Source organism: Neophocaena asiaeorientalis, unplaced genomic scaffold (genome assembly GCF_003031525.2).
Source record: "Neophocaena asiaeorientalis asiaeorientalis breed wild unplaced genomic scaffold, Neophocaena_asiaeorientalis_V1.1 scaffold79, whole genome shotgun sequence".
In the NCBI taxonomy this organism is placed as follows: Eukaryota; Metazoa; Chordata; class Mammalia; order Artiodactyla; family Phocoenidae; genus Neophocaena; species Neophocaena asiaeorientalis.
In genome coordinates, this window is record NW_020175402.1 from 5,179,736 (window position 1) to 5,206,106 (window position 26,371).

At 57.8% G+C, this 26,371-nt stretch overlaps 4 protein-coding genes across 8 annotated transcripts in view; 1 reads left to right on the top strand and 3 right to left on the bottom strand.

The window, feature by feature from the left end:
- SYTL1 (synaptotagmin like 1) overlaps positions 1–643 on the top strand; it is a 7,260-nt gene extending 6,617 nt beyond the window's left edge. The window contains exons 14-15 of the mRNA XM_024766563.1: positions 1–203; positions 412–643. Of these exons, the coding sequence (XP_024622331.1) occupies positions 1–203; positions 412–551 (343 nt within the window). The 3' untranslated portion in view covers positions 552–643. The remainder of the gene's footprint in view (positions 204–411) is intronic.
- A 193-nt stretch (positions 644–836) lies between these two features.
- MAP3K6 (mitogen-activated protein kinase kinase kinase 6) lies at positions 837–12,348 on the bottom strand. Of its 5 annotated transcripts, XM_024766941.1 has the most exons (30): positions 11,646–12,348; positions 10,260–10,276; positions 10,137–10,166; positions 10,025–10,048; positions 9,566–9,756; positions 9,280–9,448; positions 8,789–8,895; positions 8,196–8,366; positions 7,983–8,095; positions 7,427–7,586; positions 7,058–7,220; positions 6,862–6,981; positions 6,703–6,752; positions 6,518–6,613; positions 6,278–6,365; positions 6,063–6,196; positions 5,639–5,779; positions 5,278–5,410; positions 4,852–4,957; positions 4,230–4,387; positions 3,934–4,126; positions 3,690–3,828; positions 3,229–3,388; positions 2,887–3,063; positions 2,506–2,611; positions 2,077–2,248; positions 1,874–1,986; positions 1,707–1,780; positions 1,340–1,416; positions 837–1,117 (listed from the first exon to the last, which is right to left on the bottom strand). In XM_024766941.1, the coding sequence occupies exons 1-30, from the start codon at positions 11,986–11,988 to the stop codon at positions 1,027–1,029; spliced, it is 3,816 nt and encodes a 1,271-aa protein (XP_024622709.1). In that variant the 5' UTR covers positions 11,989–12,348; the 3' UTR covers positions 837–1,026. The 5 variants fall into 5 exon arrangements, with proteins under 5 accessions (XP_024622709.1, XP_024622707.1, XP_024622708.1 ...); XM_024766939.1 differs by having other exon boundaries at positions 10,137–10,276; XM_024766940.1 differs by having other exon boundaries at positions 5,278–5,414; positions 5,652–5,779; positions 10,137–10,276; positions 11,646–11,988.
- A 1,764-nt stretch (positions 12,349–14,112) lies between these two features.
- FCN3 (ficolin 3) lies at positions 14,113–18,843 on the bottom strand. Its single transcript, XM_024766881.1, is given in 10 exon segments — positions 14,113–14,345; positions 14,536–14,540; positions 15,388–15,520; positions 15,627–15,756; positions 16,283–16,290; positions 16,877–16,996; positions 17,202–17,234; positions 17,464–17,508; positions 17,855–17,950; positions 18,738–18,843. Coding segments are annotated over 10 exon segments (909 nt in total).
- A 2,483-nt stretch (positions 18,844–21,326) lies between these two features.
- On the bottom strand, positions 21,327–25,276 carry CD164L2 (CD164 molecule like 2). The gene is made up of 6 exons (XM_024766882.1): positions 25,182–25,276; positions 24,591–24,758; positions 24,419–24,490; positions 23,886–23,930; positions 22,192–22,325; positions 21,327–21,698 (listed from the first exon to the last, which is right to left on the bottom strand). Exons 1-6 carry the CDS (start codon positions 25,267–25,269, stop codon positions 21,327–21,329), a joined length of 879 nt encoding a protein of 292 aa, XP_024622650.1. The 5' UTR covers positions 25,270–25,276.
- Positions 25,277–26,371: the final 1,095 nt, after the last annotated feature.

The window sequence follows — 26,371 nt, forward strand, 5'->3', positions numbered from 1 at the left end:
GGTGCTGCCTGATGACAGCCAGGCCAGCCGCCAACGGACAAGGGTGGTGCGACGCAGCCTCAGCCCCACGTTCAATCACACCATGGTTTATGATGGCTTCGGTCCTGCTGACCTGCGCCAGGCCTGTGCTGAGCTCTCTCTCTGGGACCATGGGCCCCTGGCCAGTCGCCAGCTGGGGGGCACACGCCTCAGCCTGGGCACCGGTGAGTGGGGCAGAGCCCTGGGGGGACCCGATGCTAGGAGGCAGGGGCTTGACATGTGGCCCTGGGCACTTCTCTGTCCTTTCCTGAGCTTTGGTGTCCACGGAGAACATGAGGGCGATAGTGCGTGATCTGGGAACAGGCAGGTGTTCCTTGGGACCTGGGGTGTCCAGTGTGACCGTGTCTTCCACCCCTGCCCGCCCACATCTAGGCAGCAGCTATGGGCTCCAGGTGCCCTGGATGGACTCCACACCTGAGGAGAGGCAGCTGTGGCAGACCCTTCTGGAGCGGCCATGTGAGTGGGTGCATGGCCTTCTGCCCCTCAGAACCAACCTGGCCCCCAGGACATAGCTGCCCTACAAGCCCTACAAAACCCCTCTTTCTGGACCCCCATCTCACGGCCTGCCCTTGGCTAAAGTCAATAAAGTCTATTCTGAGGGCAACAAGGGGCTGATGTCGGCTTGAGGGTGGGAGTGTGGGGAGGGCAGTGATAGCAGGGAAGTGAAGAGGGCCAGATGAAGGAACTTTGGACTCAGACATGAAGACTTTAGGGAGCTGGTCCTAGGACTCCTCCCCATACTTCAGACATCACCAAGGCCCAAGGGTACAAAAGTATTGTTTAATAGACTGCCTGCCGGCACTCCGTGTGAGCTTGAGGCACCTCTCTGGTTGGTTCCCCCCACTGGGGCTAGGCTTGGGCCCTACCCTGCCCCCCACCCACCTGGCCTCCTCCAGTTGCCCCTGGGTCCTGGGGCAGGTGTGTCAGAAGCCGCTGTGTTTCCTGCATTCATCCATCCTTGGGTCTGGCCTCCCGTCTCTGATGTCCTCATTCAGCCTCCCACGGGCCAGGGGTAACTGGCGTGGACTTTGCTCGCCGTGCCAAGATGGCTCTCCAGATGCGGCATATCATCCCTCCCCTGGGGGCACCAGGCTCAATGAGGCTCAGGCAGAAGAAGGCCCTGGGCTCTCTCTCTGGTACCCACTGTCTGCCTGATGCCCCCTCTGTCCCCAAGGGACCCTAGGGTCCCTATAGTTTTCAGAGAGGAACCCAGGCAGGCCTGTAACTAGGGGGGTGGTGTCACGATCTGGCCAGCATGAGGCCATATGTGTGGGTTATCCCTCAAGGGCCCAGGACATACCTGATGTGTGTGTAGATGAGGTCATCTTTAGTGGCACAGGTCAGTAAGGCATGGAGGGTGAAGCTGTGGTTCAGTAGCTAGTTGTGGACAAAGACACATACACAGAAACAGGGAGGGGTAAAATCAGAGACAGATGGGTCCAGAGACCCAGGAACTAGCTCTGTTCTACTACCAACATGCTAGGACAGATCACACTCCTTGCTGGGCCTCAGTTTTCTCATCTGTCCAATGGGAGGCATATACAAAGTGCTAATTCAGTATTGAGATTCTCTGCATCAGAGGGAGAAAGTAAGAAGAGCTGAAAGATGGGCATAGTTGGAGTCTTTGGTTGGTGGGGGTCAGGGACTGCCAATACTCGCCCCCTCACCGTCCAGATGGTGCCTGAATCCACATTCAGTTCCTGTAGCCACCGCACCAGGCCATGGTCCACTGTGAGAGCAGCTGTCAGGGAGAAAGCTGGTGAACCCAAGGATGCCTCTGCCAAGAAGCGGCCTCACACCCACCATTCGAGCTCTCCAGACTGCTTCCACTCACCTGGGGGCTCTGAGGCCAGGGCCCAGGTCCTGGCCTCCCCACTGACGCGCTGTAGGGTTAGCTGCACCAGGGCCTGGCACTCCCGCTCCTTCTCAGCCAGGACATCTCGTAGCCTGGTAGAAGGCAGAAGGCAATAGAATGGAGGGGGCGTAGGTAGGGGTGAAGCTCCTGCAGAGGCTATGGGCGAGTCCCAGAAGCTGTACCTATCGGTCTCTGCTCGCAAGAGGCCCAGCTGCACCATCAAAGGTGGGGTTCCCTGCTCGGGTTCCCCTGGGAGCGGGCTCCGCTGGACTGGGGTCTCCTGCTGCTTCTGCTGGGACTCCTCTTCTTTATTGGATTCCTCCGACTTCGGTGGGACTGCCTCCTTCTCCGCCTCTGCCAATCCGAGTGGGGTGAACTCAGGCAGGGCGAGAATGCCCATTTAGGACCCCAGACATCGGCAGAGGACGCGGGGCTCTGGGCACGGGCTAGGCAGAGTCAGCCTGGGAGATATCCATTTGGTTACGCCATCCCCCTGCTTGGCGCTGGGTCACGCCCCTACCGGCCCTATTTGTGTTCGCCACACCCCCAAGGATCACATCCTCGCCCCGCAGGCAGGCAGGCAGGCAGGCAGGCTCCAGTCCCCCACCCACCTGGGGCCAGAACAGCCAGGGCTGCCAGCACAGCGCGGCTGAGCAGCGAGTCCAGCACGAACATCCAGTGTGGGCGGATCTGGCGCCTGTGGAGGATCTGCTTCACCTGGAGCAGGAGGAAGGGTGCGGCTGAGACTGCTGAGCTTCAGAGATGGGGCTTGAGTTGGAAAGGCCTAGAAAGTCTTCTATCGGAGGCAAGTGGGGTGGGCGGGCTTGGGATCAGAGGAGGGGCTGAGAAGCTAGGACTGCGCCGATGTCCCTTTCCCGATGGTTCTATCGGCGAAGACATGGAATCTTGCAACATCAAGTCCTTGTACATTCCCAAGCATGGGGAGCTCACTACCTCTTATTGGGCAGCCCTAACTGAGAAAGCTCCCTCACCGCATCCGGGAAGGCGAAGAGCGGTCCTTGCAGAATCTCGGGCCCAAGGCCCTGGGCCCGAAGCTGCCCTTGCAGCTCCTGCAGCTCCCGGGCCAGCTGCCGGCGGTTGGGAGTGTGGACGTGCGCCCTGAGGCAGCGCAGTAGCTGTTCCACATGATTCCTCCCCAGATGGGAACCCTGAGGAGGAAGAGGTCATCAGCGAGTATTCCCGCCTGAGCTGGGGGAGATGCTGGTGGGAGGGTGCGGGGCGCGGTGGGGTGGGGGGCGGAGGGACGGGGGAGGCCTTCAGCAGGAGTCCTGTCGGTGCTTGACCAGCAGGGGGGGCCGGGGCGAGCCGCCCACCTGTTCCTGCTCCAGGCACAGACTCTCTGCCAGGGCCTGTAGCTCCTGCTCCAGTACCGTTGCCAACATGGCCCGGCGCTTGCTCTCTTGGTGCAGGAGGCTCAGCCCCGAGCTCTCCTCAGGGGACGCGGGCTCCTCGGCCCCAGGCTCCTCAGGCACCCTGGGTGCAGTGAAGAGCGGCTGTTGGAGGGTGGGCGGCAACACCATCCCGCCACCTCCACCCCAGAGTTTGAATCCTGGCTTTTACTTTTATGCCCACCTCACAGGGACAAAAGAGATGAGCTCACTCAGCATTGAGAGGACACAACAAGTATAAGTAAGAGCATTTGGGAGGAGGGCACCAAATGCCATCCTTATAAGTGGTCAAAGTGCCCAAGTCCCCAAGGAGGGCTTTTTCTGGAGGGAACGTACCAGGACAAAACCAGATGAAGCAAACCCACCCCAGGACCCTGGGTTCTTACCGGAGCTGGCTGGTGTCCCCATAACTGAGCCAGCGCTTGGGGGGACTGGGAGGGTGCTGAGAGGATGCCTGAGGCCGCGGGAATGTCTGGGACTGGGAGGTCAAGTCAGCTAAAGGAGTGGGGCTGGCGGAAGGGGCGTCTGAGGGAGGGACAAGGCTGTCACACGGGGCCCCCTGAGCCCTCTCACCTCCACAGCTCCTCTGCCCTCACCCCAGCGTGCCCACTCCCTCCACCCACTTGGTACCTGAGGACCTTAGAGCATACTGGGGGGAGCCGGGGTTGCGGCTCCTCTTCCCAGGTTGCAGGAAGGGGTCCTCCAGCAGTGCTTGGGCACTGGCTCGGAGGCGTGGATCTGGCTCAAAAGTTCGGAGGAGGAAGGCTTGAGCCTCGGCTGACAGAGAACTGGGCATTGGTGGGTGCACCTTGTACATGCCCACCTGGGAAGAGGGCAGGGAGGGGACACAAGGGACAAGTTTAGACGTGTTCAGGGCCTAGTCTGTCCCCACCCCACCTCATAAGCCAGGCCGTGAGGGCTCTCACCTGAAACATGGCAGCCTGCGGGCTCCCCAGCTCGTGGAAGGGTGGGCGACCTGTGGCCATCTCGATAACAGTGCAACCCAATGACCAGATGTCCGCCGCCTTCCCATACCCTCGTGGGCCCTGGTCAATGATTTCTGGGGCCATATACTGTAGGGTCCCTAGGACAGGAGCAGTAGCGCTGTGGGGGTGGCAGGGGGCTCTGTCATCCTCTGGCCGCCTGCATTCACCCTGAACTTTAGTATCCAGAACAGTTCCTACCACCTCCCCTGGTCATCAGACATCTATCCTGAGTCTCCTCACCCATCTCAGGCTCTGTCACGTTCGTGGGCTCCATCGTCCACAGTAGGTGCCATCATCTAACCTGGATTGCATCATCCGCTTTGACCTTTGGCCCGCATCAACACTTCTGGGCTCCGTTTCAGGGACTAAACTCAATGTCATCAGCTATCCAAGCTCCAGTTCTAGATTCTATCACCTAACCCCTGGCTCAATCACCTGCCCCGGGTTCCATCCCCCATTAGGACTCTAACTCCATGCCCAGGAGAAACAGCATTCCCTGGAAGGTCCCAAGAGTTCTCTGCCCCACGTCAGCAACCCCATTCACCACCCCACCCCCTGTTACCTGCGAAGGTCTCAGTGCAGGGTGTGATGCCGGCTAGTCGCTTGGAGGTACCGAAGTCGGAAATCTTGAGCAGCCCGCTGAAGGTGTTGATCAGTACATTGTCCCCCTGAGTAGAGTGGACATTGTGCTCAGCAGACATCAGGCTGGGCTCCTGGTGCCAGAACTGGACTCTATCCCGAGACCCTGACTCCTGGGACTCCCGGCCTTACCGTGCCTCTGTCAACCTCCTCCCCCTGCCATCCCACTTATCCCCCTCTGGAAGTTAGCTTCAGATCTGAACTTCTTGCCTTCTCTAGGGAACCTTCTTGATGAATTCCCCAACCCTTTGCAAAGGGTCTGTCCACTTAGTCTAAACTGTCAGCCTCTGTCTGGGGCCATATCTCTTCCTCCCCACTCCCCACCAGGGTGAGCCAGCTACACGCTGACCTTGATATCTCGATGCACGATGCAGTTGTCGTGCAGGTAGCTGAGTCCCTGCAGGATCTGGCGGATGTAGAAACTGATGGTGCTCTCGTTGTCCTGCAGGGGTCCCCACACTGACCGCAGCAAGGAGGACAGGCTGCCTGGGAAGATGAGTCCAAGGTCATAATTGGCACCCACTTACTCCAGCGCACAGCTCTGCTCAAAGGCCAGGCCATGGCCCAGACTCCATCACCCAACTGCACTGCCTCAGCTAATTCTGGGCTACACTACCCACACACGCTAGGGTTCATTTTCCCGAAGGGTTCTCCACCCCTGCTTGGCTCCAGCCCCATGCCCCACAACTCCAGTTCCATTCCCGTCCCACACAGGGCAGGAACCTCCAGGCACTTCCTCCATGAAGATCTTGAGGTAGCCGCCCTGACTGGCTGAGCCCAGATAGCGCACGATGTTCTTGTGGCGCAGGCGTTTGTGCAGAGCGATCTCTTCATGCAGTGGCTGAGAGAACCTGGGGGCAGGTAGGGAGTAAAGAACAGGCCAGTTTGGGGCAGAGATGCTTACCCAACTCCAGCGCCAGCAAGGCAGGCCCCCAGGATCTGCCCCGCCCACCAGCACCCCCGCCCCTGACCTTCCGCAACTTAATCACCCAGCCCACATGCCCTCCAGACCACAGCCCGCCCTCCGGGTCCCTGCAGTTCTGCGCACAGGCCTGGGCCCACTGGGCTCGTACTCTCGCTTCTGTGAGCCAGCGCACTCGGCTCGACCACTTGGGCATCCGCGTCGCCCCCAACCTGCTGTCCCGCTCCGGGATCTCCTTGATGGCGATGCGCACCCGCGTGCGCCGATCACGGCCGGCGTACACCACCCCGTAGGTGCCCTTGCCCAGCACCAGCCGCTCTCCCGACTCCGTGTACTCATAATCAAACTGGGGGGCGGGTGAGATGCGGGGTTCAGCTGGGCCCTCAGCCCTTCCCCCTCCTCAAGCTCCCAGCAACCCCTTCCTCACCTCCAATACCTCCCCTCCGCCCTCCGCCTCCTCTGCGGCCGCCGTGGAGTCCGGATTCTTCACCAAGGCCTGGATCAGCCCGCAGAACCTGAGGGCGGAGATCAGACTGATGGGAGGGGCACCTTGGGCGGAAACTGACCCCTTTGCCGAGAGCACCCAGGGAACATGTCCCTTCCTTTCCCTCAATACCCCGGGCACCCTTGCCCTCAGAGCACCCCGACCCCGAAGGGCTGCGCGCACCACTGGCAGTGCCCTCCGCTGGGGAAGCACAGCTGGACGTCCTGAGCCGGGGGAAGCGCGTAGAGGAAGCAGCAGCGCTCGTCTCGATTCGACACGCTGGAAGGGATGAAGAACCCCAGTGAGCCGGGCAGCCCAGCAGCGCCGCCCCCGCCCCCGTCCGACCTCCCCCAGGTCTCCCCTCTCACCTGACACCGCTGATGGAGGCCACCGGGAAGGTCCAGCTGGAGGGAACGTCCTGTGAGAAGAAAAAGGTCCAAGAGGGGTGTGGGGACCGGGAGAGGGGTCTGGGGATGGGGGAAAGGCTGGAGAGAAGGGGTGCATAGATGTGAATGGGGGTGACTCACCGGCGATATCACCTGCTTACCGGGCTCCAGCAGGCTCACCGTCACTGTGCTCACCGGGTTGGTACCCTGAGCCTCCAGCCTGGCCGGTAGAAGCACCTTATTCATCTCCAGGACCAGCACCTGCAGATGACAGGGGAGAGGGGCTGGTCAAAAGGGGCCTGCCCCTCTCCCAGGTCCCACACCCCACGGGCCTCACCAAGCACTGCTCCCCTTGGGGAGAAGTCATCTTGAGTGGCTGGCAGGACTGTAGCAAAAAGTGGAGCCAGAAGTGGGCGTGGTGTGGGGTTTCTCCAGGAGGCTCTAGTGTGGGTCTGAAGTGCTGGTACAGCAGGAAGGTTTCCATCACAGACACCAGGTACCTGCAGACACAACCTTGTCCTCAACTCAGCCCAGGCACCAGCTAGCACTGCCAGGGAGAGTAGACTGGCTTGGATGCAGCCAGAATGTGGCCATTGGGTGCCATGGGCACTGGCCTGAAAGAGGTTCAGACTAGAAGCCAGTGGATATAGGTGCAGAAGCTGACAGACCAGGCCAGCCCAGGACCACCACAGAAGGGGCCACCTACCATATGGGGGCATTGAGCTTATACAGCTGCTCTGCAGCCAGTGCCACCTGGGTGAGGTCATTGACAAGGATCTGAGCTCCCAGGTAGAAGCCAACATCCCAGTAATACTGCATCTTCTCCACACAGCCTTTTCGGGCCAGCAGGCAGCCCAGCTTCATGCCTGGGAGGGAGGGGCATGGGTTGTACTGAATGTGATTACAACTTTGGGCCAAGCCCAGGTGTAGGCCACAAAATTCATGTGGGCAGGAACATAGAAATGGCTAAAAACTTAGGTGTGGCCAGATCTCAGGTGGGAGTAGGAGCTCAGGCACAGGTAAGGGTTTGGGAACAAGTGTACGTGGAATTCAGTGTGTAAGGAACACAGGTGTGAGCTTAGGAACAGCTGTGGGCTCAAGGGCTCACGAGGGCCCAGGACCGGGGTGGGTTCAGGCAGAACAGGTCCAAAAGGGGATGTGGTCGGCCTCAGCTCCAGCCCAGTGTCTTCTCTCCCTGCCCTCTCCCCAGGCCCCTCTGAGCTCCTGTGGGTAGGGGATAGGGGTGCAGGATTGGGGTTCACCTATGAGCCGGAGCTCCTTGGAGTCCTCAAAGCGCTGCCCAGCGGCAATGAGAAGCACAGCTGCATTGATGCCCGAGTGGAGGCTGGGCTCTACATCAAAAGCCTTGCGATACCTGGGGTAAGGGTGGGGGGACACGGGACTGGACCGATGCCCACAGCCTCATTCCTCATCCCTCTAGCTCAGCCCACTGTCCACTCGTTTGGGCCCCTTACCAGTGATAGGCCTGCTCCCGGTGCCCAGCATCCTGGAAGCCGGAGCTGAAGAACATGTCCTTATAGATACGGCCACACATGCAATATAGGTCAGGTGCCACTGAGCCCTCAAACTGTACCAGTGGCAGCAGCACAGCCAGTGCCTTCTCCCGGTCCCCAGGCCTGTTCCTCCTAGGGGAAGGGGAAGAAGGCTGGGAACCCACTTGATGGCCCTGCCTCCACTCTCTGTCTAGGAACCCCCAGACCCTAAACAGCAGGGACCCTTCCAAGGGCCTGACAGTCATGAACCCAGAATAGCAGTGACTCTGGTCAGCTCTGATCTTTCTAGAGGTAGCAATCCCAGATGGAAGTGACTTCTAGCTGCAGTGACTCTGAGAAGCAGTGACCTTGGATAGCTGTGACCACTCCAAGGGCAGCGCCACCACCCCACCCCACCCTGGGCAGCAAGAACAGAACAATAGGGACCATTTGACATCAGTGTGACCTTGGTCAGCAAATTCCCTGAACAGCAGTGATTGCAGACAGCAATGACTTTGCACAGCAGAGACCCATGTTCCCACATGCTGCGACCTGAGCCTTGCTCTGCTACCCACCGGTTGAGGGCAAATGTGTAGTGGAAGCAGACATTGTGCTGCTCAGCCACGTCACAGGTGGGCAAGGCCTGCAGCGTCTCCACCAGCTCAATGATGGCTGAGTAGTCCTGCAGGAGGGAATAGCATGCCCTGGCCTGTTGGCCTCTCGTGGGTCCCATCGGCCCACAGACCCTGAGGTAAACCTTGAGCTGGCGTCCCCTCCCACCCCGACACCCCATCTTCCCACCCACCATCCTCTGCACACCTCCTTCAGGCCCAGCAGGTAGTGTAGACACCACACCTTACACGGTGAACCCACTGTGTGCCCCAGCCTCCCAGCTGCCCTGGGAGACAAGATCGTCCCCTATTACAGACGAGGAAACCGAGGCTCAGAGACGTCAGATAATTTGTTCAAAGCCACCAGTGAGCAAGTGAGTCCAGGAGCTGGACTCGGGCTTGTCCGACACTGAATGCCGCTGCCCTCACTGCCCGCCTCTCTGAGCACCACACACCTGCACATCACGGTAGGAGAGCAGCAGGTTGATGATGATGTCAGGGCTGAGCAGCTCTACGCTGTCCAGTCTCCGCTGCAGGCGAGCCAGCTCCTGCCGCAGCTGCTGCCCGCTGAACCGCTCCCGCGCCTGCCGGATGTCCCGCCGAATGGTCTCCCGGAAATAGCCACTAACGTCCACGGCAGGGGAGGGGGGGAGAGAGAATGGCCGGGCTCGCCCTTCAGCCCCAGCCCCCTGTACCCTCAACCAGCCTCCTCCTGGTACACCTGCTGAGGGCCCCCATTACCAGGAGTCCGTGGGCATGGTCTCCAGCAGGCGGGCAAGCCGGCCCACCAGGGGTGTGAGCAGCACCTCGGTGCCCACCCCAGCCTGTACCAGGCCGTCAGCCAGGCCCCTCAGGAGGCCCGCATCTCCACATAGCACCCGACCAGTGGCTGTCACCACATAGGGGATCAGCGTGTAGCTGCCAACGCAATCCTGGTAGGAGGGAGGTGGGAATCAGTGGAGGTCAGTACCAGGTTAGAGAGGGGCAGTGAGGGGGTCAGAGGTCAGCACCAGTGGGGACTAAAATAGCAGGGAAGGGGCACACTTCATGAAGGGAGACCACAGGGAACAAAGGGTCACATGGATGTCAGGGGGCACTAGGGAGGTCAGAGAGGAATGAGGAGGCCAGGAAAGATAGTGGAGGTCAGAGGTCATAATGGAGGTCAAAGGGCACATTGGAGTAGGGGTGGTTTCTGCTCACCGAGTTCTTCTGGAAAATGTCCTCCTGCGGGGGACAGACATTCAGATACTGGTGTTCTGAGTAGGGCCACCCCAACTTTGTGCCGGCCCCCACCAGCCCGCTGGCCACCTACCCGCAGGGCCTGCAGGTCAGGGAGGTCGGCCTGGGAGCAGAGGAGCACGTTATTGGTCATGCTGAAGCTCTCCCGCACACCCAGGTGGTAGAACAGGGAGGGCTGCGCCAGGGAGCTGCTCACCTCCAGCACCACCACATCTGCGGGCACACAGGTGGGGGCCCTGAGCCCTGAAGCCCAGCTTGTGGGGAAGGGGCCTGGGGATCCATCCTGGCTCAACCTGCCTTCCCATTGTGACTCCAGCAGGGCCTCAGTTTCCCCCTTTTAGGGTCCCTCTGGCTCATACAGAAATTATATCTATAGTATTGCAAGGAAAGGAGTGGAGCTCCCCGGGCTATGACTCACATCCCACTGTTCAGAGCCTGCGGACACTGGGCACAGAGAAGGGGAGGCTGTGCACCAGTCTGGAGCCTGTTCCAGGCCATCTGAGAGGCAGGAGTTGTGCAAAGATAAAAGTCCCCTTCCCTGGGTTCTCAACCCAGTCTCTTGAAAGGGGCTGGCACAAGCAGTGTGCTGTGTGTATACACATGTGTATACACACATGCCCTGTGTGTGTACAAACACTGTGCCTCTGTGTGTGTGTGTATGTGTGTGTGTGTGTGTGTGTGTGTGCAGCTTGCTGTGTCTGTATCTCTGTGTGTGATACTGTCTGCGACAGTTTATGTGAATCAAGATATGTACAATTTGTGAGTCTGTGACTCTGTGTGTCTCTGTCCTCAAGGTCGAGTCAGCCTTCATTTTTAGGCTGAGGTTTTATGGACATCCTGCAAGTACGGTTCCTGGACTCTTGGATGAACAAATAAGTATCGGGGGCGGGGCGTCCGGGATGGCGAGAGGGCGGGGTGACCCGCGCGGGAATAGCCGCCTTCTGGTCCCGCCCCCGAACGACCCTGCTCCGCCTCCAACCCCCCCCCCCTCCGCAAGCTCGGCGCATTCTCTCGGAACTACTGGGGTCTCATAACCCAAGCTCCCTCGCCTAGAATCCAGTGCAGTTGGGCAGTTGGTCCCCTTCACTTCTCTTTCTGCCTCTCCAGCCGGATCCTCGGAGGTAGTATGCTAGGACCCCTGAATTCCAGGCCCACATGTTACGGCTCCTTTCCCCAGTCCAAGTTCCACCTCCCAGGATTCTCCGTCATGAGATCCGTGCGAGATCATCCCGAGGCTGAGTTCTCCAATCCCACTCCTGAGATACCACACCCTGCCCCGCTCCCAGCCTCTCCCTAGGCACGGTGACGACTCCAGAGTGCTTAAGCTCCAGCCCTGAACCACGAGCCAGGCCTGGATCCGCTAAATCCCTGCCCGAGTCCGGCCGTGCTCCAGATCCCCTAAACTCCACTTTTATCACGGCCCCGCCTCGAGCCCCTAGACTTTAGCTCACTTTATGCCCGCATAGCCCCCTACACCCCACACCTCGGGATCTCCCGGGAGTCGCCAAGCCACGCCCCTTCGGCTCCTCCCCAGACCCTAAGCCCCGCCCCAGCGCCCCGCCCCGCCCCCAGGAGCGCTCACCCGCGTTGTAGAAGGAATCGAGCGCTGAGGTGTCTCCCAGCGCCAGGGTCCCAAAAGGCAGGCTGCGCAGCTGAGGTCGTGGCCGCGGTCCCGGGAGCTGCGCGCAGGCCTCACGCAGGCAGCGCAGAGGCAGCGGCTCCGCCTCGGCTCCAGTCTCGGGTTCCGCCAAGTGCTGCGTCTCCCGGGTCAACACGTATACCACGCTAAGCGGCCGGCTTCTCGCGCAGCCCCGGCCCGGGGACGCCGCGAGCGGCCGGCCCCGGCTCAGCGCCTCGGCCAACGGGTCCTGCCAGCAGCTGCCGGCGCGCTCCGCGGCTCCGGACCTCAGGCACTGCCCCGCCATGCGGGGGCGCTCGGGCGTCGGGCGCCGGGCTTTGGGCACCCAGGGCGGGACAGGAGCCAGAGACAACAGATACCGGGATCTCGGGATCGGGAATCAGGTCAGGATCGGGAATCTCCTACGGGATCTGAAGATCTGGAGATCTGGAGATCCGAAGTCCGGCCGGAGGTCCCGTTTGGGAATCTGGTGTCCAGGGCGAAATCCGGCCTCTGACTTGTAAGGTCCTGAGGATCTGAAATCGGGGATTGGGGTCCAGGGAATCTTGGGCATCCGGTGATCCGCGACTCAGAGTCACGTGGGGGAATCCCGAGAATCGGTCAGGCAGTGCTCACCACCCGGATTCCGCAGGAGAGCACGAGCAGTCACTCTCTCCTGCCCTCACATGTATACGGGCCGGGCCCAGCCCTTTCCTGGACGACAGGGAAAGCTCCACCCTCGGCCCTGGGGCAGCACCGCTCCCTAGCGGCCTGGGACTCGGCCTCTTCCCTCCCTCCTCTCCCGCCACAACCGCTGAGACAGGCCGCTTCCGGAACAGCCTGTGCCCCTGTGCACGCCAACCACTGTGGACTGCTCACAGCAGGCACTCGTAAGATGTGTGTCCAGGGGACTTCTCTGGTGGTCCAGTGGCTGAGACTCCGCACTCCCAATGTAGGGGGCCCAGGTTTGATCCCTGGTCGGGGAACGAGATCCCACATGCCACAACTAAGAGTTCGCATGCAAAGATCCCACATGCCGCAAAGAAGAGTTAAATAAATATATATATAAATAGATATATAAATAGATAAATAAATATATAAATAAATACACACACACACACACACACACACACACACGTGTGTGTGTGTGTGCCCAGGCCAGGGCTAAGGAAGGCAGAGGTGGGAATTGCAGATTGCAGGCCCTGCCCCCTGCGGGGTCTGTTGAAAGAAAGGATCTCCAGAGACATTAGTGTGTGTAGAACACAGCGTAGAGTGCCACGAAGAGTGCCTGTCTTCCGGGTCCCTGCTGTGCAGGCTGGGAGGGACTAGAGACTGGGGGAAGACTGGTCCTCAGCCTGCCAGGAGCATGGGACTTGGCATCTGAGCCCGGTCCTTTGCACTTTTGCCAGGGGGCTGCTTTTCCCGTAACCCAATCTGCCGTGGAGCCCTTCTGATCTATGACCTCCACCTAGAACATGACCATGGAACCTGAGAAGAATCCCCATGCAAACGTTTCTCTACTACCTGGAGAACGCCAGAAACCCCAGCCCTTGGGCTACAACAGCTTCCCAGCTCCAATCCCCAAGAATCCCTAACCTTCTAGTGTGAATTAGTGAGGCAGCAGCCTGGTATAAACTTCAGTGAACTTGGAAATCAGGAACTGGGGACTTAGAGAGGTTGAGTAATTTGTTCAAGATAACCCATCTACATGACAGAGCAGGATGCAAGCCCAGGACTATCTGTCAGGCTCAGAGATCAGACTCTTAACTATTGCTCTAACACTTTCTAGAATGTGACACTGGCAAATTAACTAACTGCTCAGTAAATGCCAGTTCAGTACTGCTGTTTCACTGCCTTGTTGCCCCATGGAAGAAAAATGTACCTGCCTTGGTTTGACTGAGTTCAAACTAATCCCTAATGGGACAGGCAAGAAGGAGCAAAGAATGAGAACTTGACTTACAACAGAGCCTGGAAAAGAGACAACATAGAAGGGACAAGGAGGGGGCAACAGAGAGAGTGAGATAGCTGTGCAATTCCCACCACAAAACCATCCACTTGTAGGACCCAGGGGGCCCAAGAGTATTCTCAGTGGATGTCTGAATCCTTCCAAGTCCACCACTCAATGCTCCTCTGGCCTTGGCTTGCACACCTCTTGGGATGGAAGCCTCACTACCTTTTGAGGCCGATTCGTCCGTCTTCCTGACTGGAAGGAATATCTTCCTTGAATGGAACTGAAACCTGTGCCCTGCTCTGCCCTTGTGAGTTTTTCCCAATAACTGGAAGAGGTCTGCAAGCCAGGAAAGGGTTAAAGTGATTTTCTTTTTTTTAACATGGACAGAGGAGCAAAGATGGTTAGCAATGGGGAGGGGTAGCCGAGGGTCCAGAAACTGTACGGGAGAGATGAGATAACCCTGCTTGTTGCCAGGATGCCCTAGCAAAGCATTATGTGAACCCTGTGGTAAGGGTGGCCCACGCCACAGTCTGAGGCCCAGTCAATGTCATAGTTATGGGCAGTGGCTTCGGACATCCAGTGGCGCCCGTTGAGATTGGACTGATAGCAGGATCTGAAACACCAGGCACCACGGACAGTCACCTCGCAGCTGCTCTCGCTTGTATCATGGTTGGTGTCATAGGTGGTAAAGGGCTTCCTGCCGTGCGTGGAAGCTCAGGGAGTCCCCTGGCAGGAAGGGGATGAGAGGCACCTAGGTGCCAGCACCATGCCTGGCACCCTTGGAGAGATGATCTCACAGGAGCCTCAGAGCAATGGTGAGGTGGATGTTTTCAGCCCCCATGAGAGAACAGCAGTGCCAAGGAGCCAGGGTGTTTGCCCAAGGCTACACAGGGGCACTGGGACTTGAGCTCAGGACTGTGGCTCCAAAGCCACTGGCTCCTCCCCCTACCTTTTCCCCTCCCAGAATCCTCAGCTTCCCTCTTGCTCCTTTGTCTCCTCCCAGCTCCCATCTGCAGCCTGAGCAACTGTGCCAGGGAGAGCTGGGAGGGATTTCTCAGATGCCTGGGCAGGAAAGGGGGCTCCCCTGAGGCACCTCCTCATAACCACTTCCCTCTTTCAGATTTCTCCTTAACAGTTGGTGTTTCTTTGAAAAAAGCCTTCTCTGGTTCCTCTTCCAAAGCATATAATGCTGGGGACTTCCCTGGTGGTCCAGTGGTTAAGACTCCACACTACCAATGCAGGGGGCCCGGGTTCGATTTCTGGTCAGGGAACTAGATCCCACACGCATGCCGCAACTAAAGATCCCGCACGCGGCAATGAAGATCCCACATGCCGCAACTAAGAACTGGCAGAGCCTAAATAAATAAATGAATGAATAAGTATTAAAAAAAAAAGGCAGATAATGCTAACACTCAACAGAGCCTCAGAGTCTCCCACACCCTCCCTCCCTGCCTCCTTACCCATTTTACAGGGGAGGAAACTGAGGCTCTGACCCAGAAGGGACTTGCCCAAGGTCACATAGTTAGTAAATGACAGAGCTGGACTTTTAAACTCAGGATTGTTTGCCTCCAGAGCCCAGCTTCTTCACTCCTACACCACCCTGTCTCACGACTGCCATTTTTCAGATGAGGAAACTGAGGCCCACAGAGGGGAAGGAGTTGTCCTGGGTCATTCTTGGAGGCCGTGGCAGCCCTGGGAAAGAACCCAGCCTCCCTCACCTTCTTTGCCTACTCCAGGGTCCCACTGTAGGCTCGCTCACCTGCAGTGCCCTCTGAGAACCTGCCCAGCACTAGCTGGGTAGTGACCTGCCTCCCCAAAGAGGCCCCACAGTGAGCAAAGGTGCGGTTGCCTTTAAAGTCCTCCACCTCCACCCGCAGCTCCCAGGTACCTGGGGGACAGGGAGGCAGAGACGGAGGAATCCTCAGATCCCAGGTGGGAAGTCAGAATGCCAGGGGAATGCCCCTCCAGCTCCCTGGACCCTACTGAGAACCTACTCTGGAGAGTAAGCTGGGGCAAATTCTCATTATCCAGCCAGTATTCGGACTCCTGGCTCCCAAGACCTGCTTTGTAGAAGGACCAAGAGCAGAAGAAATCCACGGAACCATCCTGTCACCGCTGGAATAGCTAGGGAGGCAGAGAAGGCTAGCACGGCAGCCATTGCTCCAGGCTGAGCATGGGATGAGGAGAAGCAGGGGGCAGAGGCAGCTGAGAATGGATGTACTGTGGGGGGTAGGTGGACAGGCACCCCCTCTTTGGATTGGGGGCCTGTTGATAAAGTGTGAGTCCAAGTGAGCCTTGCCTGTGAATATGCTGATGAGCTCTACACACACTTATTACCTTTTACTGACTCTCAACTTCACACTGCAGCCTCGAAAGCCCTGGGGGAAATGAAATGAGAGAAACATCGTCCCTGTCCTCGGGAGACGGTCAGTCCAGTTGGGGGTCAGATTCAAAATAACCTGTTTTAATTTACTATCATAAGAACCAAGATATTGGAGCAGAGAAGTCACCTCCAGAGGCCCACCCAGCCTTACCCTGATGCTCCCTCCCAACCCCACTTTCCTCTTCAAGCCAAGCAGACCCCAGGCCCTGCAGAGTTTCTCTCCTAAATGTCTTTCCGTCTAAGAGCCTCTACTTCCATTGTTGCCACTGCCCACCCTCTTCTCCTGCCCCGACCCCTGCAGTTGTCCTAACCTGTGTCCCTACCTGCAGTCTGGTCCCCACTCAATGCATCTGCCAGTGTGTAGCCTGAGTCTTCTTTCTAAAACATGTCTGACCTGGTCCCTCCTCTGCTTAAAACTTTTCCATGGCTCCCCACTGCCCTCCACACTCCTCAGTGGGTCATTCAGTGCCCTCTGTGAACTGGTCTTTTCAGGGGCCCTCAGTCCATTCTTGACCCACAGCAGTAGACCTCAGCCAACCACTCCACCTGCTCTCAGCTGATTCATACAGTCCCCCCACACCCTCTTGTACTCTCCTGCCTCCTTACATTTGTCTTTCCCCCTACCTGGAATGCCCTTCTGCACCTCATCTATCTCGAGAACTTCTACACAGCCTTCAAGGCCCTTTCAAATGGCATCTCCTCTGTGAAGCCTTCTCAGACTTCATTCCTTAGTGAGTTATGCTTAGGGGATGCCTTGGCTCTGGTAGGCTCTGGCTCCCCCTAGGGGCCAAGGGGAAGAAGTGCCCACTGGGCCTGACTTCTGAGTCCCTTCTCTCCCGGACACTCGCTCACCAGCCAGACCCCCGTTTGTGATGTCCACATCACAAAAGACTGGGAAGGCTCGGCCCTCGGGTAGGCACAGATGGTACCAGCTGCTCAAGGTGGCACCCCGGCTCAGCAGCTCCTGGCAGCTCCTGGGGCCTGGGGAAGGGGAGATGGACTGAGGGGGGCCCCCAAGTTACTCCCCACCCCCCACCCCCCTCACAGGCAATGGAACAGGCCAAGTGTGGGATTCCTTTGGACCCCTGAAGAGGGGTTCCAAGGTGCGCTGGGTGACACCTGGGGTCCACAAACACCCCAGCACCAACTGACTCCAAGTGCCTGGCTCCTGTGAAGGCAGCCTCACTCTCCTGGCCCCGGAGCAGGTTCGCTGAATCTCCTGCCCCAGGGAAAGATGAGTGTTGGCTCTTGAGGTCTGAGTACCTCCAAGGGAATGCCCATTAACCACCAGAGGGGAGGGTGCCCAGGCCCTTCTAATTCTCCCCACTCCTCCCAGCCTTCCACCCCCTCTGCAGGAGAGAAATCATAGCCAATTCCTGAACGGCAGCCAAGCAGAGGCAGTGACAGAGCAAAGAAAGACGAGGAGACCTCTGGCCGCACATACTCACCAGGCTCACCCTTGGGGCCCATCTTGCCTGGTGGTCCAAGTTGCCCTGAAATCCCAAGGCAGAGATGCATTACATCCCACCCCATGTCAGGGGCCAAAAAGCAACGAGGGATTTGGAGCCAGAAATCAAATCCCAGCTGCAGCCTTTCCTGGCTCTGTGAATGTGGGCAAACTGCTTATCCTCTCTGAGCCTCACTTTCCCCCTAGCAAAATGGGGGTGGTACCACCTACCTCACAGGATCAATCTTCGGATGCTGGGCATCCGGCCTGGAGCCTGGCACACAGTAGGTTCCTTGCCCTTTTGTCATGGGCTCTCAGCACAGACTGTAACTGCTGCACCCCGTCCTCCCCAGCTTGCCCCAGGTCCCTGCCTGCTCCACGGCATCTCTCACCTTGAGGACCGGTCACTCCCTTCTCCCCAGAACTTCCTGGGGCTCCAGGACAACTGGGCAGGAGGACAACTTTGCTGGCTTCCAGTTCCCTGGGTTCTGCAGGGAGACATGGGGCTGGGTGGGCACAGGATGGGCATGGGGGGAGTGGGCATTTCTCTCCCAGACCCCTCTGCACTTCTGTTTTCACCCCCCAGATTCTAGCTGTCAGGACACTGGCCTCAGGAGCTGGCAAGGTTTTTCACCATTTGCATCTATTTGCATATGTTTTTGTGCATAGCCCAGATTATCAAACTCCCACACTGCTCCTTGAGGCTAGTGAGCCTGGCTGGGAGAAGGATACCTAGGGAGGGAATGAGGACAGATGGGTACGGGGGGTGCCCTAGGCCTCTACCTGGGCAGCTGGGGCATCCTGGCTTCTCAGGTGGGCTCCCCAAACAAGAGGAGCAAAAGGGAGAGTGGGGTCCAGAGTGGGCCCACCTTGCTGGAGCCCCTGAGGGAGGGTGCCAGTTTATAAGGGGCCAGGCTGGTGAGAGGACATGAAACAAGACTTCCTCCTGTTGTCCCTCCCCAGGGACACCCCACCCAGGCTGGAACCAGCAGAAGGTGGGGGCATTTCCTTCCTCAGCCCTGGAGAGAATGGGCATAATCCCTGCCTGCTCCAACCAGGATGGAGTCCAACTTCTGCTCCTGGCCTCTAGGGCTCTGCAGCCATCTCTTCAGACTTCGGGATTCACATAGGGTTTTTCTACCTTTGAACTTTAGCTAAGTCTTTGCCTTCCATCCGGAAGCCTCCTCCTCTTCTCCTCCTGTGAAGCTCCGCCCATCCATGAAGGTCCGGCCCTAATGCCATCTCCACTAGGAATCCCTCTCTGATCCTTGTCACCGGTGTCAGGAATGACCGCTGCTACCGTCTGTTGGGCACCTACTGCACCCCACGAGTCATGCTGGGTGCGGTACGTTACCTCCCATCGTGACACAGCCCCCGTCATGGTCGTTATTACTGGCCCTGGGTTATAGGCTGGTACATAGCAGGTGCTCAGTTAATGCTGGTTAAATGAATGAATAAAAATGGAGAAACGGGCCCAGAGACAGGACATGATTTGTGTTCTCTCTGGCACTTATATGCCATAGATTTTGCCCAAGCCCATGTTCCCCGCCCCCCTTAGCAAGGTGACTTCATGCCCACCCTCAGGTCCACTGAGAAGCCCCTGGCAGTGCCTAGAAAACAGCTGCTAATATAGGCCATCGAATGGGCAGACCGTGCAGGGCAGGCATGGAGGCTGGGAGGCCAGTGAAGAGGCAGCAGCCTTGGTCCAGATGTGAGTGGTGAGGTCTGAGCTGGAGAGGGACCTCCGGTGATAGGGGAGGGGAGGAGAGGAAAGGCTCATTCATTCATTCACTCATTCATTCCTTCATCAAACCCTCCCTGAGGGCCTCCTTTTTCCAGGCCCAGTGCTTGTGGGGGTGGGGAAGGCTGAGGTTCAAGAGGGTGTAGGGAAGGTAGAGGCCAAGTTTGCCAGACAAGATGGATCCACGAGATGGACACTGAGACTCTGCAATTCCGATTCTAGGAATCTGTCCTCCCTACTCTCTCCCATAGGTGTGCCAAGATCTGCAGACAAGCCCCTTTACCGTGATGCTGTTTATGATAAAGTGGAAATGACCCAGCTGCACAGGGAGAGCATGCAGGCAAATAAATCACCACCATCTGTACAAGTCACAGGGCAAATGTGATCTATAATGAAAGGGGCAACATTGCAGAACAATAGGGAAAGCACGCTCCCACTCTGTATCTTAAAAACGCTAAATGTGTGTTGTGAATTCACAGAAAAAGGTCTGACACATCCTGTTAAGCATAGTTATTTCTGGGGAGTGGGACCAGGGGGAGAGGGATTCTCGCTCTTTATATAAACTTCTGTGTAGTCCTCTTGTTCCTTACAGGCATTTACTTTTTTTGGGGCGGGGGGGCACACGGCTTATGGGATCCTAGTTCCCCAAACAGGGATCAAACCCGTGCCCTCTGCAGCGGAAGTGTGCAGCCCTAACCACTGGACCACCAGGGAATTCCCGGCATTTACTAATTTTGAAAAAGAAAACATTCAATAGAGAAATTTCCTTAACTGGGTGGAAAGCCAGAAAGATATAGGGGCATTTCCTCCCTTGGCCTGGGAGGAATGGGCATTATCCCAGCCAGGATTAAGTGCTGGGTGGAGAAGCCAAGGGAGGGTGACCCAGGCAGGAGAAACTGCGTGTGCAGGGGCTTGAAGAAGAGAGAGCAAGGCAGGCTGGGTAACACAGATGCAAGGAGCTGGAGGGGAGGCTAAAGGGGGGGCTGATGTCTGAAAGGAGGGGGATGTTGATGGAAGTGAGCATGGAGGGGAGGGACACGGAGGTGGACTGTGTTTGGCATTGTCCATGGTGGTGCGATGTCTAGGCAGGTGAGCCCTCTATGAGGCCAAGGAGTAGCTGGAACTCCCTGTGGAGCCCAGGGGCCCTAAAGCCCTTCCAGCTGCAGCCAGAGACCCTGCACGGAGACTAGGCCTGGGGCAAGAAGAGGTGCAGGTGGCTGACCACAGGCTGCCCAGCTGGAAGGGTGGATGGATGTCCTGGAATGAAGTGGATGGAGCACATGCACCTGCTCTGAAACTTCCCCATATCCCACAAAGATGGGACCGCTGTTACCCAACTTTACAGACGAGGAAACTGAGGCCAAGAGCTGTTCAATTAACTTGTTCCCATTCACACAGAGAAGTCAGGCTCCACAGGCTGAACTTTCACCCATGACTCTCTATTGCTTCTCAGCTTCCTAGGGCAGTCATGGGACTAAATCAGATACTGATGTTAGACTCTCAGCCACATGCCTGGTTTCCAGCAAGTACCCCATTGATAGGAGATGTTAATTAGTCAGGGAAGACTTCTGGGCCCAAGGATGGGGGGTAAAGAGGGGGAGGTGGGCACAGTTGGAGCTTTCCAGAAGGGCCTGCTCAAGGAAGGCCAGAAGTACCCTGTGGAGGGTCCCGGGGGCACCTCCACCTTGGCACTGGGGCAGAGACCCAACTTTAGAAGGCAAAAGAGCCTGGAGATGCCTCTGCAGAGGAGTTCTGAAGTTCTGCTCATTCTAGAGTCAGAAAAACCTGGATTCAAATCCCAGCCCTGCCCCATTCCACTCTGTGCGATCTTAAGCAGGTGTGCTTACCTTTCTGCGTCTCCGTACCCTTATCTATAAAGTGGTGGAGGAGGCGATTAAACACATGTAAGAAATAAAAATATTTTTTGTTTTGGCTGTGCCATGCAGCTTGTGGGATCTTAGTTCCCCAACCAGGGATTGAACCCGGCCCCAGAAGTAAAAGCGCTGAGTCCTAACCACTGGACCACCAGGGGAATTCCCGCAAATAAACATATTTTAAAAGATGACAGTATCAGTTCAAGTAAGAATTTCCATTAAGGAGAGGACAGTGGCCTTACCCCCACCCTATCCAATCCACACACAGCCCAAGACATGGGACATAAAACACAGTGCTGGAAAGAGCTCCTTTATTTGGGGGCAGTGTCCAGGCCAGGTTGATGGGAGGAGGCAGGCTCCAGACCTAGTACCAGGCAGGGGGCCCCACAGGGATGATGGATGAGACAGGAGGTGGTTGAAGGATGCTCTCATCTGCAGGTACCAGGCCCAGACAGGAGGGGATGTCAGGTATTGGGCACCGAGCCTGCTCGGTGCCCACAGGGGCCAGAATTTGGTGACCACAGTTTCTCCCACCCCTAGTGCCCACAAGCGGGTCAAGAGGGCAGCCTCTTCATCCTTTTTCCCCTGAGTGTGGAATCCAGGCCTGAAGGGGGTCAGATTCTGCAGAGGCCAGACAGAGAGGGCACTCAGGGCAGTGGCCCCACCTCAGCCAGGCCAAGGACACCCACCCTCAGAGAGCAGGCGGTGGTCAAAAGAGCAAACACTTTAATGGAGGCTGCAGCGATCCGCCCCACAGCACACATGGGGCCACAGCACACGGGGGCCTCAGAGCAGCTCCCCTTCTCAGAGGAAAACCAAACCGCACACAGGGCCCAGGCTCCTGCCCGTGGCCACAGAGCTGCAGGCCGAAGGCTGCCTGTGCTGTCACCTACTGGTTCTCCTCCCTGCTGGCAGCATGAGGGGACAGAGACAGGTGGGCTCAGTTGGGCTCGCAGACGCCAGGCCCAGGCTGAGTCCTGCCCCAGCCAACACCCAGCAGAGAGAACCCCACAGCTGGAGGAGGGAGAAGGGGTGTGGCTCACATGGGGGAGGCTGGGAGGGACTCATCGCCCCTAAGGCTGCCCCATGGGGAAGACAACGCATCAGCGCTGACAGGGATGTCCTTGGCCTTGAGGAAGCGCAAGACAAAGAAGGCCACTGCCTGCAGGCTCAGCACCAGCACGGCGCCGCCGATGAAGCTGGCCCCATCAAAGCCAGGGCCGTGGGCCTCAGGGACCGAAGGGCTCTCTGCAGGGTGGAGGTCACAGCAGGCCGCTGTGCGCCAGGAGCCGAGCCCCACCCCAATACCCGGCACAGGTCATCCGGAGGCCCCAGTCCTCACTATGGGAGCCTTGAGTGGCAGGCTCAGAAGTCCAACCCAGACCCCGTGGGCGGTTGGCAAGTGCCTGCGGGGAGGGCCAGCGCCTGGGTGGGGAGACAGGGCCTTGGCTCGGCCCTGGCTCTGCTGCCGAGCTGCTCGGTGGCTTGATGCCTCTTACACCCTCTGAGCCTCCTGATGGCAGGGACCAGATGGTGACTGAGCTCCCTGCCAGCCTCCCTCTTCCACAGGGGCCCAACAGGGTGAGGACGGACCCAGAACTTGGACATCCACACCCGCTTCAGCTCAGAGTCGCTCTCAGCCTTGGGTCTCGGGGTTTGAAGCCCAGATACAGATGCTGTGGTCTCCTTTCAGGACTCCTAAGTCCCGAGACCCTGGAGTCACCCAATGCCAGAGCCCTTACTTAGGGAGGGAAGGAGCAGAGGAAGAAGTGGAGGCCCACACCCTACCAAGTAGATAAATGAAGACTTGATGATGTACGTCAGAGGGAGAAGCCAGGCTCTGAGTACCAGGCCTGTCCAAAGTCACCCCACAGTTAGGGCATAGCCAGACTCACACAGCATCCCCTGACCCTTTCCCCTGCCCCCGCCCTGTGGCCCACGGTTGCCAGGACGTCTGGGTGGCTCCCAGCTGTGCCACGTTAGCCATCAACTCCCACCAGGGATTCAATTTCAGGCCCTGGGCCAGGTGCCCAGAGCAGGGCAGGGCAGGGATGGTGGTGGAAGATCATTCTGGGGCAGTGAAAGGGGCCCAGTTGGGAGCTGGGTCCACCTCCCAGAGGGAGTAGCTTGTGGAAGGGGGGTCTGAGACTATGAAGGGCAAAGGGTAGTCCCAGCTGCAGCTCAGGGAGCCCCAGAGAAGGGCACTGGGGAAAGAGGAGCAGAAGAGGGAAGAAATAAGCTGTACAACACTGATCTGGGGCTCAAGCCGGAGGGAGCTGAGCCATCAATAATTCAGCCCCTAAGATCACATTTCTGGCTTTAATTAACCAAGAGACTCTTCAGCCATCCTTGCCAAGCCTGCTGACCTCCAGGCCCTGAGGGGCAGTGGGAACCAAGGGGTGGGGCTCTTGCCTCTGTTCTGCCAGGAACCTGCTTTGTGACCCTCTCTGGGCCTGGACGTTGCAGCAGGTAGTCACTGAGGACAACTTGGCAACCTGAGCCATACACCCTCAGCACCAAGTAGGTCTGGAGGGGGTCATCCTGAGTTCTCTGGTGTTGGGAGAAGGGATGGGAACCATCATTTCTTGATCACCTTCTATGCATCAGAAATTGAAGTAGGTGCTATACATCTTCTCATAAAATCCTCACAGCAACTTTATGAAGTGTTATCCAACTCACTTTACAGATGTGGAAACAGGCTCAGAGGGAGAAATCACAGGGCTGAGGCCACAGATCTCGTCAGTGCCTGAGCCCAGCTCTGTCTTTCCCTGCACCTCTAGACCTCCCATTCCCCCAGATAGTACCTACCTGTTGTGATGGTCTTCGGTTCATAAGTGGGATGGTGGTGCACAGCTGAAGAGACAGGGAATCCATAATAATCCAGATCCCCAACCCCAATTCCCATCAAGACCCCAACCCAGGCCCACCCAACACACTTTCAAGCCTTAGTTCACACAGTTCCTTCCACCAGATGTGCCCTCTTTCCACTCTACATTTAAGTGTCATCTCTGATGCCACCTCCTCCAGGAAGCCCTCCCCCCATTCCCTTCTGAACTTCCGAAGTCCTCACTATGGTTTAAAATAGAATAGCTAGCTCCCCCATCCTCTCTACATGCTTGTCCTAGATCCTCTGGCTGCACCAATTTACAGAGGAGGAAACAGGCCAGAGAGGGGAAGGGACTTCTCAGAGAGCTAAAGGCAGAACTGAAACTGGACCCCGGTGTTCGTGGGCATAGTCTACTCTCTGGAAGAGGCCAATTCCATATTGGAGGCAGGCTCTGACTGGGGACACCTCAGCCCCTTCCCTCCAACTTGACTTAGGCCAGCAGGAGCCCCCTTACCTGGACATGACTCTGAGCGGTTGTAGACAGAGCAACCTTCCTTGACCACCTCAGCTTGGGCCACACAGTGTCCTGGTGGGAGAAGGTTCAGGAAAGAGGTTTAGGGGGTGGGGCCAAGGCCTTGGTGTTCATAACTGGGGGCACTAAACTTGGGGAGGGCCTGACTCCATACCTGGCTCCTCCGGCTGACACTGCTCCCACACGCAGCCAGTGAGGTTGTGTGCTCTGTTCCCCTCCACACAATGCTCACAGAGCTTCAGCTGTTTGCAGGCCCCTCGGACAGCTGGCCAGATGTTCATGCGGAGAAGGGCTCCCCGCCCAAACCCCCGAGCTCCTTTACCTGGGAGTGGCATGGGTGCAGCACTTTGAACCCAAGCTACAGCCCCCCTTCCCCACTTCGGTGGATCTCACCCCTCTGCACACATACACTCACCTAGATCCCCCAAGCCCCTCTGCCCATATGCAGTTTCCACAAACACATGGTTACACACACCAAGAACCTCCCTGACACTCACACAGAGCACCCTCCCTTTGCATACATCGGGAGCTAACCCCCCATACACCTAGGGCCGCTTCACTTCCATACACCTGAAGCTCCCTCACACCTGGCGCCTATATGTACACACAGGAATCCACACACAGATGGAGTCCCCTTCTGCCCACCCCAGGAGCCCCGCACACATGTGGAAAACTCCCCTCCCGCCCCCCAACCCCCGACTGCTCCTGGCAGGCGGCTGGGTGAAGGGTGAAGGGCACGCGTTACCAGCTACAACGAGCTGGGCACACAGGAGGAGGCAGCAGCAGCCGCCACACAGCGCAGCCCGTAAGGCGCGGGGTCCCGGCGCGGCCATGGCGCGGAGGCGGAGCCTGGGGGTCGGGGTCCGCGGAGCGCTGGTGTGGCGCGTCCCTTCTGGACTCGGCTCCGCCGGGGTGTAGGGAGCGAGACCCGGGCAACCTGGTGGGCGTGGCTCTGGCAGGGAAGGGGCTAGTGACGCCACCAGGTGGGGCGGGGTTTTGTGGTCTGAGGCGGGGTCAGGTAGGGCGTGGGTAGTGGGCGCGGCCTGGTGGGGGCGGGGTTCGGGGATCTGAGGCGGGGCTCCTGCAAAAGGAGGCGGAGTCCAGGACCGGTAGCCGGCCAGGTCGCTGGATTTTCGCACCCTCAGTTTCACGAAAACTCTGCTGCATTATTATCCCTACTTCACAGGTAGGGAAACTGAGGCTCAGAAAAAGTGAGTGACTAGTCGGGGGTCACAGAGTTAGTGGCAAAATCTGGATTTGAAGCAAAGTCACTTTCCTGACTTCCGGGCTTGCGTCAAGGGCGTCCTCCAACCAGGCCCCAGGACCGCGAGGATCAGCCTCCAGGCTCTGGCAGCCCACCTCGCTTCACCCGTTGCACCCTCCTCTCTTCTGCCCCTCAACACACCGCGTCTACCTCTGACCCACCACATCCCCTCTGGCCAAGTCGGCGGTCTCATTGTTACTGGGACAAGTGGGCCTTTCCACAGCCTTCCTCTCTGCCTCTTCTGGTTCTTCTCTCTCTGCAGCCACTTCTCAGATTCCTTAGAATACACCTCCTCTTCCTCTTCCCCCATCCTCCATTCTCCCCTTTCCCCACCCCTCCCCTCTCCTTCTTCCCCTTCTCTACTCCTCCTTTTCCTCCTTCCCCCTCTTCATCTCCGGTGGCCCAGTTCAGTCCTGAGCTCTATTTCTCCTGTCCTGGGGTCATCTCATCCATTACTCTGCCATCAGTTCCCAACTGAAAGCCAACGAGTCCCATATCTCCATCTCCAGCCTAGTGCTCGCTCCCCAGCTGCCACACCTGTAACTAACAATACATAATTAACAACTATTAACGACTTACTACTAGCAGAATGTACATTCTACTAAGCAGTTTTACTTGCAGCTTCTCTTCTGATGTCCTCAACTACCCTCTAAGCATGGGTTTTGTTATCT

What these genes read in the sequence shown, in the direction of transcription:
- MAP3K6 (XM_024766939.1), bottom strand. Translation starts at nt 11,988, where the DNA reads ATGGCGGGGCAGTGCCTGAGGTCCGGAGCCGCGGAGCGCGCCGGCAGC. An exon ending in AGCGGAGGGCACTGCCAGTG is followed by an intron (nt 6,366 to 6,517) that starts GTGCGCGCAGCC and finishes CTCCGCCCTCAG; the next exon opens with GTTCTGCGGGCTGATCCAGG. An exon ending in CTGCACTGAGACCTTCGCAG is followed by an intron (nt 4,388 to 4,851) that starts GTAACAGGGGGT and finishes CTCCTGTCCTAG; the next exon opens with GGACCCTACAGTATATGGCC.
- CD164L2 (XM_024766882.1), bottom strand. Translation starts at nt 25,269, where the DNA reads ATGGCCGCGCCGGGACCCCGCGCCTTACGGGCTGCGCTGTGTGGCGGC. An exon ending in CCGCTCAGAGTCATGTCCAG is followed by an intron (nt 23,931 to 24,418) that starts GTAAGGGGGCTC and finishes CTGTCTCTTCAG; the next exon opens with CTGTGCACCACCATCCCACT. An exon ending in TCAAGGCCAAGGACATCCCT is followed by an intron (nt 21,699 to 22,191) that starts GTCAGCGCTGAT and finishes TGGCCTCTGCAG; the next exon opens with AATCTGACCCCCTTCAGGCC.